At 37.6% G+C, this 18058-nt stretch overlaps 1 protein-coding gene across 1 annotated transcript in view; it reads left to right on the top strand.

Annotated features, from left to right (window-relative positions):
* Positions 1-2602: 2602 nt before the first annotated feature.
* The window catches only part of LOC107655957 (membrane-associated guanylate kinase, WW and PDZ domain-containing protein 1-like), a 140866-nt gene continuing 125410 nt past the window's right edge, over positions 2603-18058 (top strand). The window contains exon 1 of the mRNA XM_016443591.1: positions 2603-3392. Within this exon, the coding sequence (XP_016299077.1) occupies positions 3095-3392 (298 nt within the window). The 5' untranslated portion in view covers positions 2603-3094. The remainder of the gene's footprint in view (positions 3393-18058) is intronic.

Here is an 18058-nt window from a genome sequence, read left to right as displayed (position 1 = left end):
TTTCCTCTGCGACCAGCACGGATCAGCTCTAGGCATGACGAAGCGGATATCGTCCTCTTTTGGAAGACCAAACAAAGTAGTTTCGCTTTCACAAAGAAACACACAGCGCCTTCATGACATGGTGGCGGCGGCAACAACAATACTACAGCGAGAATAAAAGTTACGCCTTCTTTCTTTGCGTGCACATTTGGGCGGCATTATGGTAAAATTTCCACATAGTGACGTAGACATGTGGGGGCGTGTTAGAACGAACCGTTTTAGGTAGGCGTGGTTGACTCTTAACTTCTATAAAGAATATCTCTTTGGATTTGAGACTTTAGTCTTTGCAACTTTACAGATCTTCTTTATGCACCAAGAGCTTTTAACACTCCAAAGAGAAAGGAAAAATTGAAATCGCATCATATGACCCCTTTAAGATCTTAATCTCCTGATAAATGCTATAAGATAAACTATACTTTAAAACTACATAAACTACAAGATTTAATTTCAGAAACTCATGAACTATTAATACGCAATATCATACTGCCAATTCATTAAGTCTGATGTTGATAGTGATGCTTGCCACTAACCAAGTTACAATAGTTACAATCAGTACAAATGTAGGCTATTAAATACTGTTTTTAGATGTCAAATCCAGCTGGAAACTAGAACAAATAAACACGCATAGCAGAAACCTGATTTGAACGTTCACAATGGGATTGGTTGTGGAACTGGTAATGCTGTAGGACAGCTTATAAATTACATAATAATTTCAAATTCAAATAGAATTAAAAATAATCATTTGACTGACATATTGCATGATATGCCAATGTGTTTATCATGTGTTCATCAGCTGAGAGCGAGGAAGGGGGTTGGGAGAGAAAAATGTAGATAGTTCGCCCTCTGCAATAGGGGTTGCTTGCGGGAAGGCATGGGAAGGCAGATGGAATCAAATGAAAAGGAGAAACAGGGGTCACAGTCACTGTGCATCAGCCACCCAGACTTAAATGATGTGTTTTGGCAGGGAGGTTTGTGGTAGAAGGCCAGCAGTGAGAAAGTCCTGCCCACTCTCAGGTCAGAGAGGATTTGACTGGCAAAATGAGAGAGAGAGAGAGAGATATTGTTGTAAGTTGCACACCCAAATATACAACTCTACTTCCACATCAGGTATATACCTTCCTTACTTCCTTTCTGAAACAGGAAGGCGCAATACTGAATTGAAGCATTTTTGTCACGCAAGTGCATTGAGGTTAAGGTCTCAGCTGGCACAGGCCAACGAGAGGGACATCAGATTTTCACTGGAGCCAAACAGCATTTAGTTACCACTTCAAATTTGCTCATGATTATTTCAGGAGTGAAATCGGGTTAGACACGTTACATCATCATTCAAAGATCCCAGATGCAGCAGGCTGACACGGCATGAACGCAGAGAGCGTCTGATAGCTCCGTTGACGATTGGAGGAGAAGTTGCACGGTTTAAGCTTAAAAGCACTCTGTTTCCTGTCCCATCCAGGCCAATGGTTGGCGTCTCCAGGGAGAAGGAGTACTTTGAATGTTATTTTTAGGATCAGAGAGCTCATTTGCTTTTCCCAAGGTGAACAGCGAAGCCCATCTGATCCCGACGACGGCCCTTCACGTGTCAGGCACTAACATGCTGTCAGACAAACACATGCAGAAAAAATATCCTGTATGACTATGCACATAAGTGACAGAGGTGAAGAAATAGAGTGTAATTGAAATGGGACTTACGTTATTTAAAAACACATACATTTGCAAAGAAATATTGATGGAATGGTTGATCGTGACAGTATTGACATTGATCAAAATAATTATATGGCTCGATACTGATACAGATACAGAAAAACAAACACAAAAAATATGACATGATATGAAATATCTAAATTATAATATAACAACATTATGCATTACACATAATAGTATAGAATACTGCTGTTACTGCATGTTACATCTGCAAATGTATTATGAACAATACATTTGTGATAGCTATTACATAAATATATAGACACTATAAACAGCGTTTTGGAAAATATGGCGCTTTTTTTTTTTTTTAAACAACAGACATGGTAAGCAGGTTGAACCTGAATAACAAGGATTGATATGGGATGAACCCTTATTCTTTTTATTGGTGCTATATAAATAAAGTTGAGTTGAGTTGAGTTGAGTATGCTAGGCTAAATTTCTACACAAACCAACACTCCTGGCAAACAGATAAAACTGGTTGTGCAAGAGTGTAGGAAACAAATTCCTATCTTTTTAAACAGCAAGTCTTAAACAGTACAGTGATTCTGAAGATGTTTTCAATTAATCTCATTACAATCAACTAGTTCTACATGCTGATTGTAGCCACTTATAAAGTCTAGGCGCGATTTATGATACATGTCTATGTTTGCATTTATTTATTGCAGCATTTGGGAGATATATAACGCGAGAGGCGTTTAATGAAAATCAGTTTAGGTTTGTAAATATTATTATTCTGTAGTTTAGATGTCGGCCTTTAGGACCTGGTGACGGACGCAATGAGGATTCCCTTCAAGAGTCCGAAGGGAAATAGTGCGCAAACTGCGCATGCGCACACGTTACATTCGCGCCATCCCTAGTTGAGAGCAGGCAGAACAGGATGAAATGTATCAAAACAGAAGTCAACACTGTACCTGTTTAAAGGAGCCGTGAACCAGGAGGAAACGTTCACCGACAGTTCAGGAATTCTACTTAGAAATGTTTTAGAAAAAAAAAACTATTATGGAAACAGCTTAAGACTTAAAGAAGTGTAGTTAAAGAGGTTTATGAAATTAAAACACAAGCAGATGAGCGCAACCTAGAGGATTAAAGGCAAACATGTTAAGAAGATGAGGAAAACAATACAGGCTAATTAGAGAAGCGGTCGGAGTGGGAATTGCTTTCGGTGAACAGCCGGACAATGGCTTGAGTTTGTTTTTCTTTCTTTTTTGGGCTGCGAAGAAGCTGCATTCATGACCGAGGAGACGGAAAAGAAACTTTACCGCGTGTGCGTGGGATATTTCATTCTATGAAACTATTGCGTTTTCTTGTCTGTCAGCGGAACCACCTGTTTCTGGACGGATTTGATTGATTCATCATGTCCAAAGTGGTACAGAAAAAGAATCACTGGACCACCAAAGTTAACGAGTGCACGATCTGTAAGGACGCCCGCGGCGAGCTGAACGTGCAGCTGCTCGGCGGTGCGGAGAACGGTGAGTTCGCCTATATCGGACCCGTTAACGGGAATGCCGTACAGTACAGACATGGGACAGTGTCCGAGGGGGAATTACTGCTGGAAGTGGAGACGCTCTCTGTCTCTGGATTGCCGCTGTATGATGTGCTGACAGTGACCAAGAACTGCAAGGGACCTATTAGGTTGAAAACTGTGAGGCAAGGTAAGAAGAGTGCTCTAATCTCACTTTTCTTTTTCCCATGTGATGTATTTCCTGTAAACAAATCATTAAGGAATTGTTTCCCCACCTAACAGCTATGCCTGAAAATATTGCATAATTTGGGTGACTTGGACAAGTAGAGATAGGCCTATTATTTATGTTTTTTTAATTTTTATTAATGAAACAATTAATTGAACCCATACAGTTGGCCTAGTGATTTTTAAGTGTCTGATAACGGATATACTGATTTTGTATTTATTGTTTTAATTATAAATGCTTTCCTTAAAATCATTAGACTGCAAAAATAATAGCCAACATTTATTTATTTGTTGTGTGTGCATGTATGTGTGTGTGTGTGTGTGTGTGTGTATATATATATATATATATATATATATATATATACATGCATACATACATACATACATACTGTACATGTATGCATACATACATACGTACACACATAATATTTAGTTATTTAGTTATTTGTTGTAGTTGCATGGTTGTTGTTAAATTTCACAGACAAGACAAAATTTTCATGGGTCAGTTCTAGGGATATGCCGGTGACCAGTTGATGGGAAAAGTATTCTTAAAATGCATTCAAAATTCTGAATAATTTGTAATATATAATTTTTCACGGTATTTAGAAGTGCCCATGATAACAATATCGTGCATATTCATTACTGTGATATATCGCATTACCGAATACCGGCACAAGTCTAGTCAGTTCACAGGACATGGGTTGTGCGTCCCTGAAAAAAGAGCCCCAGTAGCAGTACTTTTTTATGTTTATGTCATTACATTAATTAATTTTTTGCAAATTAATTTTCATCTTTGTTTTGGATGTCATGTTATGCATTTCTCAGTTATGAGTGAATGAATCTCTGTTTTTAAGCATTGTGAAACTTATTTGCCCCAGGTTAAGTCAAGTTGAAAGAAGTGCAACTTGACAAAATCCATTTCACGGCAGGTCAGATATGCTGAAGACCCTTTGTAGATGCTCTTTGATAAGTTTAAAGCATGACTCACTAAATAAAATCACATGTGATACCATTCGTCGTGTTTCTAAGTGCATTCGTCATTTATTTCACTTTATTCCTTTATGAGGAGTTGATGAGTGAGCTGTAATTCCCAGGTAAAGGCACTACAGACTGTCCATTGTGCTGACGCTGTGGTGACTCCCCACAGGGCTCTGCCTCATCACATGGTTTGAGTTATGCTGCTCTCCCCGCTCTGTATGCTTCTGCCTATTTCACCAAATGACTTCAGACAATATCAGGAAACCAGCCAATCAACTCGGACTGCATTCCCAGAGCACTACTGGGCCCAGCTCCAGCTCTCTCTCGCTCTCATACACTCTTCATATACATTCTGGTGTTGAGTTTCAACGTTTATAATCTATCAAGCTGTCTGGGAACTTTTTATTGTAACCAGCCTTAATTATGAAAATGTTTTTGGCAACAAATGCCATCTGTTTTTCTGAGTTTGTGAACAAAGTCTTCATTTTTTTTTCTTGAACAAGCTGATGATCTCAAACTCCCCATGCTTTAGACTTGCAGGATGAATTATTGATATGAAAGGCATTAAGCTGAGCTTGAAATGCGTTTCTCGTAGTTCAAGACTCTGTATGCTCTTGTTCATACAAGCACCTGTGGGTCTTTACACTAGTCATATGGCCTTTTTCATTTGTGTGGGCCATTATTATATACATTGTCTAATAATGAGCACACAGCCCGTCCATAACCTTCGGCACAGTTAATACAGCGCACAACAAATTCACTCATTAATCTTCATTGATTTTTACATTAAGACTCTCAGTCCTGTGGTGACCTTACTAACATTCTGTGCCCTGGCAGCTCTCTCTGGAGGTAATATGTAATAGGAATACCTTTCAACGCTGTTGTATTGATTGATGGAATAAGCCTCTTACTCTTCAGCTGAGAAAACAGTGTTATTGGTGATGTCAGAGTTGTGGCACTTAGAGCTGAAAGTTTCATGGGATGGCAGTTTTGGAAGTCTTAAAGTGAGGAAAATTCATGGGTCAATGACATGGTACTCATTATTTATAATTGTTTAATTTATTAATTTACTCAAAATTCAATTCGTGCATGCAATGACATGAATATGTCTTCTATGAAGAGCATTTTTTAAAACTTATGAATTAAAATATTTGACCTTTTCACTTTTTTCCACCAAATTCATCACGCATAGTGTTACAGTACATCACTTACTCACTAATGGATCCTCTGCATTGAATGGGTGCTGTCAGAATGAAAGTTCAAACAGCTGATTAAAACATTACAGTAATCCTCAGGTAATCCACACGACTCCAGTCCATCAATTAATGTATTGCAAAGTGGAAAGCTGTGTGTTTGTAGTAAACAAATTAATCAAGACGTTTTTGATGAGCCCTCATCTCTTTTTTTCATAAATTTGTTTTCTCCAGTGAAAATTCGTCTTGTCTGAATTAGAAGAGAAATGTGCACACATCAAGCACAGTTTACAAGTGAAACAGTCATTTTAACATTTTAAAGAAGTATGTCGGTTGGTTTTGTTGTGAGAGGGCAATTGAGGATGGACTTATTTACTGGAGGAAGCATTATTAGATTCATATTTTGGCCAGAAGTGACGGATTAAAGCCTTGTGGATTATTGTGATGTTTTTAGCAGCTGTTTGGACTCTTATACTGACAGCACCCATTCACTGCAGAGGATCCATTGGTGAACAAGTGATGTAATGCTATTCTGATGAACAAACAAAATCATCTACATCTTGTCCAGACTGGGTGTTGACTTGTTATCATGATGCATTTCACAGTAGGACAATTTATCCTGTATCAGATTACTCTAAACAAATGCTGATCCTAGATCAGTTTCCCACTCTGAGCTGCTTTCTGAAAGGGGTAGAATGACACACTGCTCTACATCTCTCTCTGTCTGGGAGCTTCTGTGTGGGATTTGACATCAGGCTGGATTAGGCTATGCCTGGGGAGAAAATGCATGTGTGTTTTTTACATGTCCACAGCCTCGGTTTGCACAGGGATAATGCTAATCTACCCTAAACCAATAAAAAGGGGACTGTGAAATGCCATTAAGCCAGTGGTCTGGGGTTACCATGAAGGTATTTAGTCTGGATCACATCAGGCTGTCGAGGCTGTGCCCTATACTTCCTCTTGTTTGCATATAGTCAAATTTCAGTCCTGCTGCTTTTCACATTGTATATCAAACACCATTCCATTTCATATATACATATTGTAGGTTTTTATATGGCCGGCTGATAGATTGACTGTGGTGTAAATTAGTTGACGGGAGGGGTGGAGGCCTCAGTGGGTAGATTTCATGTGGAAGTGTTTATTTCCTTTTCCTGAGTTCAGTTTAAACATCTGTGTTCTTCAGGAGAAAGAGAGGAACACACTTTGCTTCCTATCACGGTTGGTGAGTCAGGACAACTTAAAACTATGAGGAAAGCTATCCATTCTTTCAGTGCTCCAAGAAAGGGAAGACCAGTAAAGCAGTGAATGAATGAACAAATGATCTCAACCGCATGTTTGTACATCCACCTATGGTTATGCAAGAGAAATTTGTGTACACTCAGGTGTAACATTTTAGGATGGAGCACATAATTCTTTTAAGGTGTATGAGACTTTTTATTGTAAAAATAACTAACATTTTAGTATAAGTTCAGTTCTGTTGGTCATGAGGTTTTTAATGACTTTTAGGTTTTATTTAGTATTGTGGTTATCAATCAGAGGGTCGCAGAATGACTCCTAAGTATTTGTTAATAAATTAATAGGCCTATATAAAATAAAATAATCTAAATTAAAATGATAAAACGGCTAAAATCAAGATGTAAAGTGAAAGCATATTTCTCTTAATTTCCCTCAATAAATACTGTTTTTATTAAACACACTGTTCTAAAAAGTTCTGGAGTCACAAAATAAATAATGGTTTATTAATCTAATACCAGTGCTACCAGTTTCTGTTATGAAAACAAGCATGTATTTGTGTTGGACAATGGGTGACCTTTGAGTCAAAAAGGTCGAGAACCACAGATTCAGCTAAAGCAAGTTGTGAATCAAATGCTGGCTGAAGATATGTATCTTTAGATGGTTTGAAGTTCCAGCTGTTCTGATAGATTTCAGATCGTGCCTCTATTGAAGAATGATAATTTGATCTCAGGAAAGTGGTCACTCACAGACCACAACCTAGAGATACCAGGACCCTGGACAAGGAGTTTTTTTACTCCAAGAAAACCAGACCTTTTCTGTCCAAGCATGATGATGTGGAGCACAGATATGTATGACTGAGTGTTTTTTTCTTTTCTTTTTGTGATGTGGTCAGTTAAGTTCATTGACCTGGATGCCGTTATCACTGAATGTTAAAAATACTTCAAACTCCCGAACTCTGTACCTTTCATTGGTAAGCTTAAACCTGACACAGAACGCATTCGAAAAGTCAAATGTTTGTGATAATGTTGTTGGTATCACCAAAGGGTAATAGAGGTCTTTATATAAATCAACAGGTCCTTGGCCTTCTGCTCACTCAAACATTGACATTTTTATTAATATAAGTGGTAAGTAAGGGGAATTGGTTACACTAGTGTTTGTACAGTATGACTGCTCCAGGGCAAAAGCACTTTTCCCCTCAAGCTACAGTATGTGTATCCTCAGGGAGAGCTTCCGTCCAACTGGGCTAATGGAGTCTTGTGACTTACTGCTGCTGGCGTGACACAACTGACCTGTGGTGGATGTCGTACAGAATTTCTAATTCGCTTATCAAATTGGATGTTGCTGTGTCAGTATCATAGAGTAATTTCAAGGGGACACATACTCGTGATGTGTCCCCTCTGCTATCAGACTCACAAAACGTGATAAAAAGCTGACCTACACTGTCTTATGCATGATAGTGACATACATTTCTTATAAATGTTCCACCTCAGAGTACAAAAAAAAGAGAGAAAAATTATTTCACTGAATTCCGACTGTTTCACACAATTGTGACTACTTCTAATTGCAGCATTATTTCTTGTAATTGTGACTTTATATTTCACAATTGTAATGTTTTTTTTTCCCTCAAATCTGTATATCTTTGTGACTACTTCTAATTGCAGCATTATTTCTTGTAATTGTGACTTTATATTTCACAATTGTAATGTTTTTTTTCCCTCAAATCTGTATATCTTTATATTTCATATATGTGACCCTGGACCACAAAACCTCATAAGGGTCAAATTGAGATTTATGCATCATATGAAAGCTGAATAAATAAGCTTTCCATTGATGTATGGTTTGGATAGGACAGGATAGGACAATATTTGGCCGAGATACAACTATTTGAAAATCTGGAATCTGAGAGTGCAAAAAAATCGAAATATTGAGAAAATCGCCTTTAAAGTTCTCCAAATGAAGTACTTAGCAATGCATATCACTAATCAAAAATTAAGTTTTGATATATTTACAGTAGGAAATTTACAAAATATCTTCATGGAACATGATCTTTACTTAATATCCTAATGATTTTTGGCATAAAATAAAAATCAATAATTTTGACCCATACAATGTATTTTTGGCTATTGCTACAAATATATCCCGGTGACTTAAGACTGGTTTTGTGGTCCAGGGCCACATATGACCTTGTACCTCACCTTTACAGCTTTATTTCTTATTTTAAACTTTAATCTGACAATTAACTGTTTAATTTTTTTACTCCGAGGCGGAAATGTGCTTTTGTAGTTTCTTTCCTGTTATCAGAGTGTGTAAGTGTTGAAGATTTATAGTGATTACTTCCATTCAAGCCCAGGTTGTCAAAGAGATGAGCAAACATTCAGCTGAATGTCAGATACTCGGGGCTGGTGTGTGTTCAGTGATGTGTCAACAGCTCACCTGTCTCAATAGAGGTTTCTGGGGAAGGCTCAGGTGGCTCTTAGATAAAACTCCTTTGTCTTTGTTTTGCTCAAGATCTCACATACGCAAACATAAATACTGAAGCAAAAGCCTGTGGAATCTAATATCTCTTTTCTCTCGTTCTTTTAGTGTCCAGTAACTTTCTTTCTATGTTCTGCTGTTTTTTCCCCCTGTTTAATCTGAGCAGCACTTTTTTATTGGTAAAATAGACATTGCTATCCTAATCGTACTGCTTTTGTCACTTTTCGGTTAGTGATGCTGCCCCACATTTCACAACATCACAGTCAAGGCGTCCAGCAAGCCTTACAAGTTTGGTTAGTGCTTTTGAGAGATTTTAGAGATTTAGATTTTTTTTTTTATGTTTCTGGTCCAGTTTTCCATTAGTAAGTCATTTATTAGGCACAGTCTGTCTGTCGATTGTCAACCAGTCACACAAGAACTGAAAGGATGTGAATGATTTGTGATTTCTGAATCAGCAGATGCTTTGAAAGGCAAACAAGCCTGTGGTGAGTGATGGCAGTTAGAACATTGCGCTTCTGCTGGATGGCTGAATAAATCAGCATCTGTCAGTTGTGAATCTGTGAATCAGTTTCAAAAGTTGTGCATGGCTTTCGTCAGTTTATGTTAGGGAGATTGATAGCTGAAATCTGGCCTTTATTGTGGTCATTATGACACATGGAACTCTTGGATGTTAAGAATGAGAATCGGACAAATTTAATGATTATGATACAGATTCAGATTCAATGAATGGTTGTTTTTGTAATTTTGAGGAAGAAAGAATGCTTAATAATTTTTATAACATTCCCAATGTCTTGATTCCCAGCTTTGCTCTGGGTCACAAACTTTGACATTGATGAAACTTGGAAAAAACCTGGAGAATATCTCCTTTAGATAATATTATACTAAGGTGACATCTGTGGAGAGAGACTAAGGTTAGCACAGAAAAACACGATTTGATAGTTCCTCCTGCAGGGAGAAACGTTGCAGAAACATATACTTGCACGCATCAGATGTTCTGATCAGCCATGCATATCCTCAGCTTTGCTGTTGTTGCCCTCTTTTCCCGATGGTTTTCAGAGCAGTCTCTCACACAAGCACTAAATTGAACTTTACCTCGGGATAATCCTGGCCTTTTTCAGAATCGTTAGCGGTTCCCTATATTATAGAGGACACCAATTAGTAGTTCGTGGTTCATATACGAACACTCCACTTTCTTTGCCTGGCTGAGAGTTTTAGTGAATGATTTCTTAATTCTGTAGAAACGACTATCGTTGGGACTATTGGGGAAAAATACTGTTGCTTGACATTTACAGTAAATGTACCTGTAGTGCACTGCAGTACAAATTTCATTTTGTAGCATTCAAGCCATATTGGCTACGGAAACTTAGTTTTGATTGTCTGGATTATGCTGGGAAAGCAATGTATATACTGGACCTCTTCGAACTCTAATTGAATAGCCCTGTTATATTCGGTTGGATTATGCTTCATCATCCCAGGGTCTCTGGAGATGTTGCTGTGTGTCCAGCACGATGTGTTTTTCCAGCACAGTTCTGTTCAGCCGAAGCCCAAGGGTCTGAATACACAGATCTCATTAAAGAAGAGGCCTTTTCTTTTTCTGCCTCTGCTCGTATGGCCTTATTACGGAAAGAGAAAAAGCAAGAAAAGGAGTATGGGGTGTCTCGCAGAGAGTTTGGAGGGGGTCAGACTAGTTCAAGAGGATTTAGCAGGCTTTTATTGTCAACAATAGCAGACAGGCTACACACTGCCACCCCTGTGTCCGATATGGTCGGCAACTGGCCATGCATCCTCCTTTGGTGCCTTCTTTTTTGTGCTTTTCATCTAAGAAAGCCATGCATGAGCTAATCACCATGCTCCTGCTCTTTTCAAGTACTTTTCATTCCAAAATGCATTATTCCAGAGATTTAAAATGTAAATTCATGCAGCCTACATGTCTGCGTTAGGTTTTGCGCTCTGATTTTTGTAGACAGTCCCAAAATTATTAACATTTCTCCTTGGGGTGCCTTAGAATCTTGTCTTATGGATTTCAAAATCCTACTTTCGCTTTGTACAATCAGTGCTGATTAAATTGAATTAAGAACTGCAAATTTAAGAACTGCTGTGTCTGTGTTGTTATTGTTAAATACAGCTAAAACTATTAAAATGGCATTGGTAATAAAAATAAAGCTAAAGTAAAATAATTAATTGTGAAATTTACTATCAATTTCTGAGTGAATTTTTTTTCAGCAGTATTTTTCTGTGAAACTGAAATTATTTTAAGTTGAAGTACTAAAATTACTAAAATTTTGAAGATTGAAATTAAAATAAAGTGAAAAAGAAATATTAATCTAAAATAAAATATTCACTAAAATTAAAATAAAAACGAAAAAAATATTAAAGCTAATTTCAAATTTTTCTAAATAGGATTTAAATAATACAAAGAAGCATTGCTGTCTAAATATTTTGGCACGGGCCTTGCTTGAAAAGGAATTTGGTTCAGACAGAGACAGACTAATGTTTCAGCAGGAGGAACTTAAACACCCACCCAAACACATGTACACCCACCCATGGACGGATGCACCCCATTTTCGGAAGGGAAAACGAATCAAGCAATTCAATTTAATAACCATGTGTTAGTATTTACAGAAGGAAGTCAGAATCTCTCCCACAACAAACCCTCCCGGAATATTCCGCCTCCGATAGAAATAACTTTTTCTGCACATTTCAGTTATTAAATCAAAGAAATCCAGCATTGTAATCTTTTCGTTTGCTGCTTGTCAGTTATTCTGGTTTTAATTAATTTCTCACACACTAACGCACTGTTCTTGCTTTCTAAACAAATCAAATCTTCAGTTTGATTAAATGCTCCATCTACAAAATAACCGGCGTGATTCGAAACACTTGTGGTGCTGAATGGAATGACTGAAGTGTGTTGATGCGTAAACCATCCCGATGCCTTTTGTTAGCATGTTTATGGTGGGACGGGGGTGCGTTTGACAGTATGCAGCTGTGGAGGTGAGGCTGCCATATGTTTACAGTAGGATTAATCCTGACAGCGAGGGCCACTGTATACGCGACATCTGCTGTCATTGTTTCCCATCTTTGTTGTCTATGAAATGAGGGACGTGTGTGATCTTGTACTAATGTTGGATTCTGTGCGGGGGTTTTCTTTGTGTCTTATATTGCTGTGTGTTTGAGAGAGTCATTCTTCTCATCAACACCTTTTTAATTGCTTTCTTTCACTGTTCATTTTCATTAATTAGTCTTCACATGCTTTTCTGTTATGTCTCTGGCTGTCTTTCTCGCCATGGTTACCCAAGTCATGGTGCTGTGGTGTTTATGTGACTGTGTGAGCACAGTGCCGTCTCAGTTGACGGTCAAAAGCTCACACACACACATGCACACATTGTCTACTGAGATCCATCATATTCTGCCTGCAGTAAGTCAGCAGGGTTGTTTTTTTTTCTCTTCAATGTCATCTATTTACATGCTTATTGGACCAATTTGTTCTATCTTGTATGTGTTAATTTTATTTGAATTTTGTTTTAAGTCTTGGAGTTAATATTTATGTATAACTGTGATGGGATAAATCACAATGCAGTGGTTTTTACTGTAAATGTATTTATTTATTTTTATTTGTTTATTTAATTTAATTTAATTTAATTTAATTATTTTATTTTATTTTATTTTATTTTATTTTATTTTATTTTATTTAACATTGATAGATGCAAACTTTAGATTATTTGAATAAATTAGATTATTTTATAGAAAGATTATTTTTTTTAAATATTGCTACTGATTTTGACATACAGTACCACCCAGTTTTACCGTGTTCTCACTCTGGTGATGAAATAAGTCACAACGCAGTCCTTTTTTACTATAAATTTATTTATTTATTTTTAATTTAAACAATCATAGGTTACATTATCTGTTTTATTTTATTTTATTTTATTTTATTCAAACTAATAGGTAAGATTATTTTAAGATTGTTTTACGAGGGTGGTGCATTTAGTGTTTGATGCTATTCTTAACCCTTTAATATAGCAGTTTAAATTAAGCTATATGGTACTGATTTACTGGCATGGCCTGTAATTGCACCAACAGCTTTAAAGGAGGCCATTCCTGGAGTGTGGTAGCCATTTTTTTTTCAATCTGCACCTCTCTTGCTCTCTGTGGCGGAACTAATTTATGCTAGGCTAAAGGTCTAAAGTTGCCTTGCGGTATTTCTTTCTGTCTGTTTTTCATTTACCAAGGTTTTTTCCTCTGTAGTAGCATGCTTTAGACCTCTTCTCCTTCATTTCAGAGAGAAGGAAAAGAAAGTTGTCTTCAGCACCTCTGAGAGGAAGGGAGGAAGAGGCATGACAAACCAATTCTCTCCATCTGTCGCTTTTTTGTGGTGGAAAAAATAGTTCAGACTTTGAAGTTTTTTTCTTCTTAGGTCATTGACAAAGACAGAGACAAATTGTGATTCTTGGGAGTCACTGGGATTAGGGAGGAGAATTTGAGTTGTTTTTCTCACATTTTGCACATTTTTTTAGAGGTCATTCCCAAAATAGGTTGACTTTCAAAATGCGTGTGTGTGTGTTTTAAATTTGACATTTTCACTAATCACTGGCTCAGTGAGTTTTCTCGAAAGTAGAGAAATAGTTTCTAAATTAATCAGTCATAGCTACATTCTATGAACTGGTTGATCCAGTTCACAAATCCGATTGATTCGGTTCTTAAATTTTGTACTTTTCTTCACAGACAGCTATTGTATGACTTCAGAAGACTTGAAATGTATAGTAGTTTGGATTTTTATAAAGCTCTTTCTGTCCATTTTGGAGCTCAAGGTGGTTATTATGAACTATATTGTATGTCACTATAAGGGAAAAAGTAATGGTTTTGGAATGACATGAATATTCATTTTTGAGTAAACTATCCCTTTCGTCTTATGTAGGCTCTCTGCTGCTTATATTTTAACCTCTCTCAGCATGTTTAGTTTGGTGACGTTTACCTTGAATTCATCTCATGTTACATTTGGTGGGCTGCACTGCATATACACACACACACTCTTTCCTACATTACCTAATTGAATAAGTGCTGTTGCCAGGTATTGCAATTAGGTCTCTCTGTGGAGTGCATTGTCCTCATTTGAAAAGTGCAGACTGCAGCATCTCTCCTTTACTCTTTCATTTCAGCCCTTCATTTTCTCTGTCCCCATCGCATAGCTTCCTTTTTACTACTTTATTTTCCTCTATCTTTAGCCTTTCTTTCCCTCTTGTTCACTGACATCCCCCTTTTCATTAAGTAAACACGTGGGTTGACGCATCACCGGGTCTGTTCAATACATTCAGAAAGGCCTCTGTTGGAGAAGTGGCTGAGTAGTTAAAATTGGGCCTTGGTGCTCATATGGAAAATTTGAGTCCAACCTGAGTTTGAGTCCAACCTGCATTATGTTCAGATTTCATTCTTGTAGCTGTGGCCTGCCAGTTATCACATACGTTCTGGTTGGTATCATTGAGAAACTATTACAGTTTTTATTATTATCTTGAATTTGTTTTTATTTTTATATTTTTTTGGTTTGCATAGTTTTAGTAAAGTTGCTGTGTTTTTTTTGTCATGTTCATTCTTTTTTAATATATGTATATAATTTTAGTTAGTTTTAGTTATTTTAGTACATAAATTGTCATTTCTTTAAGTTTATTGTAATTCAAGTAACACATTTTTTAATGTTGTTATTTTTACTTATAGTTATAACTATAATAAGCCTGGTCATGTTGAGCTTTGGTGCTTATATGGGAAATTCTGGTTTGAGTCCAGCCTGCATTATATCCAAATCCTATTCTTTGTCTCCCTCTAATTTTCTGTCCCTTAAATACTGCCTCAATTGATAAATAATGGCAATATTTTTTATTGCTATTATTTATACAATAATTCTATAATTATTTTGTTTTTTTAAATGTTTGTAATTCGTGTATTCATTAAAGGCACAATATGTAAGATTTTTTTATTAAAATATCCAAAAACCACTAGAACAGTGTTATATATTTTGCTGACTTGTGTACTTACAATGTTTCAAATGTTTCAAAGAATGTTTAAATCCAGAGAAATAAGCAATTTTAACTAGTGACACGGGCCGTGTCATTGTGTCACCTCGATGACGTCATATACCCTCGATTTCCAGTTTTGTTTTGTAGAACACATGGAAACACCAAAGACGCTTTAATATGGTATGCGTTTTATTAGACAGGTGACGACCGCACAGAGTGAGCGGAAGCGGTCGACTGTGGCATAATAAAAGCTCCGCTGCTTTGGAGCCGTGTGTCACGCTCCTTCAGCGGCCTCGTTTCGCTTCAACGGCTTTCAACCTCACCCTGCTTCATTCTACTACGTTAATAAATCATTAGCTCATCCATGAACATGATTTCTGCCTGAGTCCTGTCGGATTGCGTCGGCTGTGGGGATGAAGGTGACAACTCCCATGATTCCACACTCAGTCACGGCGTCATCAAACTACGCCTTTGTCTATTTATTTATTTTGAATACGCGCCCTCTAGCGGCGAAAATTACATATTGTGCCTTTAATGTATGCTTTCAATCAGGTGATTGAATTTATTGCTAATCTATTGTAATACTGTTCTGAAACTCACAAATAAGGGCAGTAAATGCTGATATTTAGGCCTAGCTTAAAATAGGTCTGAATTGATGTGCAAAAATGTAGAGGCTTTTAGATATTTAAAGAGCTTTAATTAAAGGGGACATTGGATGCCCATTTTCCACAGGTTGGTATGATTCTTTACGGTCTTCATGAAATGTCTGCAAAATACTTTGTTTAAATTCCTTAATGGTCATGTAAAACAACACCCCTTTTACCTTGTCAAAACCAGCTCTGTTCACAGCGACCTGTTTCGGTGCATGTCTCTTTAAATGATAATGAGCTACTGTCCATGAAAATATACTACTACTACTAATGAGCTACTGCTCACCCCACCCCTCACTTCTGTTTTATTTTGTGTTCGGTGGCACACTATTATCAAAAACAAAACTAATCCACTGTGTCTTCAGTGGCTCTGAATTCGGGAGACTCTTATGTAAATTTTTACATCCAACTACAAAATGCCTGCATTGTTTTCGAGACATTGTTGTACGAGACACAGCTGCTCGGGTGCGGAAAAAATGGCAGACAGCGTACAACTGGCTGAGTGAGTAAATATGCTAATACGGGATAGTCCGCCTGCGGTTGTGGGCAGGGCCTGAGCAGTATGACATCATACTGCTCAGAAAATCAAAATGGCTTGATAATTGAGACTGTTTCTTGGCGATTAATAAAAGGAGTGAATGGATTTTTATCATTGCAGGATGGTTATGTAAAACACACTGCTAAGACACATTTTATATGCAAACACCATGTAAAAGTGAATTTTGCTTTCGATGTCCCCTTTAACTTTAGTATCTGGTATTTTTAGTTAATTTGTTGGCACTTTGCTGAAAAAAAACCCTGAGTAAAGTTCAAGAGCTGAGGTGGGGAAGAATGTTTGGCATGAGCTGCATTCAATTTAATACTGTTTGCTGGCTCAGATACTGCAGCGCTTGTGAAACACAGATGCTGGGAAAGTTTTAAGTCCAGGCAGAGACAACATGATGAGCCCTTTCTGCTGTTTAGCCCTGACCAGTGTCACTTCCTCAGTATCATTTCCTGATTCCTTTACTTCCTACCTTTTTGTGTGTCTCATCTTTTCCTCTTCACGTTTTGCTGTGCGTGTCCTATTCTAAGAAAACCGATGTGGAGTTTGTTAGTTCCTTTGAGTCAACACCTGATTCTAAGGAGGATCAGGAGGGAGTTTGGCTTCTTAAAGCAAATAAATGAGAAATGGCTGAGTAAAATATCCAGAGTGCCAGAAACTTCACATGACACCTGTTTACTTAACACTACACAACAGAGCTCTAGAATATTCCGGTGAATGTTTACGCGTCTCCATGGCCTGTGTTTGCGCTACAAGCTCTGGAACGTCAGGAATCTTGCCTAACTGGTCTCTTCTGACATTATCTCTGTTTTTCTGTCCTTGCTTTTGTCTCTTGTGCGTAATAGTTCACATATCTTATCTCGTACATGAAGCTGCTCTCTACAAAATGCCTTTGAAACAGAAACCCTTTGCTAAGATATGGTGCTTCCATGTTTGAAAATACCTCTGAATTCCACTGGCTCATCCTTTAATCTGAAGCCTTAAATGGAGGTAACAGGGAGTAGATTGTAGATTGTTGCACTGGCACTGAGCTGCAATGCCGTGGCTCGCACGTTTGATCCTGAATACCAGAGATTACAGCACTGCTCCAGTAGTTAACTGTGAACTGACTGTATATGTAACGACCTTTAAAACAGATACACTTTGCTAAGACATGGTGTTTCCATGTTTTAAAATACCTCTGAATTCAACTGGCTCATCTTTTAATCTGAAGCCTTATATGGAGGTAACTGGTTGTAGATTGTGACGCTGCACTGGCACTGGCCTGCACTAGTGTGGCGCCGACACATTCAATCCTGAATACCAGAGATTACAACACTGCTCCACTAGCAAACTGTGGACGTAACACACCTGCTCTCTGGGCGGGACCCGTCAGACAGGTTGGGGTGAAACTGACAAATATCTTCATACCACCTGTTAACAGGTGTAGAAAGAGTCAGGAAGAGAACCCTTGTTGTGTAAGTGCCATTATGGCAGCTTTAAAGGGGTCATATGATGCTGCTAAAAAGAACATTATTTTGTGTATTTGGTGTAATGAAATGTGTTTA

This window comes from Sinocyclocheilus anshuiensis, unplaced genomic scaffold (assembly GCF_001515605.1).
Source record: "Sinocyclocheilus anshuiensis isolate Anshui unplaced genomic scaffold, SAMN03320099.WGS_v1.1 scaffold51, whole genome shotgun sequence".
Classification (NCBI taxonomy): Eukaryota; Metazoa; Chordata; class Actinopteri; order Cypriniformes; family Cyprinidae; genus Sinocyclocheilus; species Sinocyclocheilus anshuiensis.
Note: the sequence above shows the minus strand (reverse complement) of the source record. Positions and strands in the feature narration are given on the sequence as shown.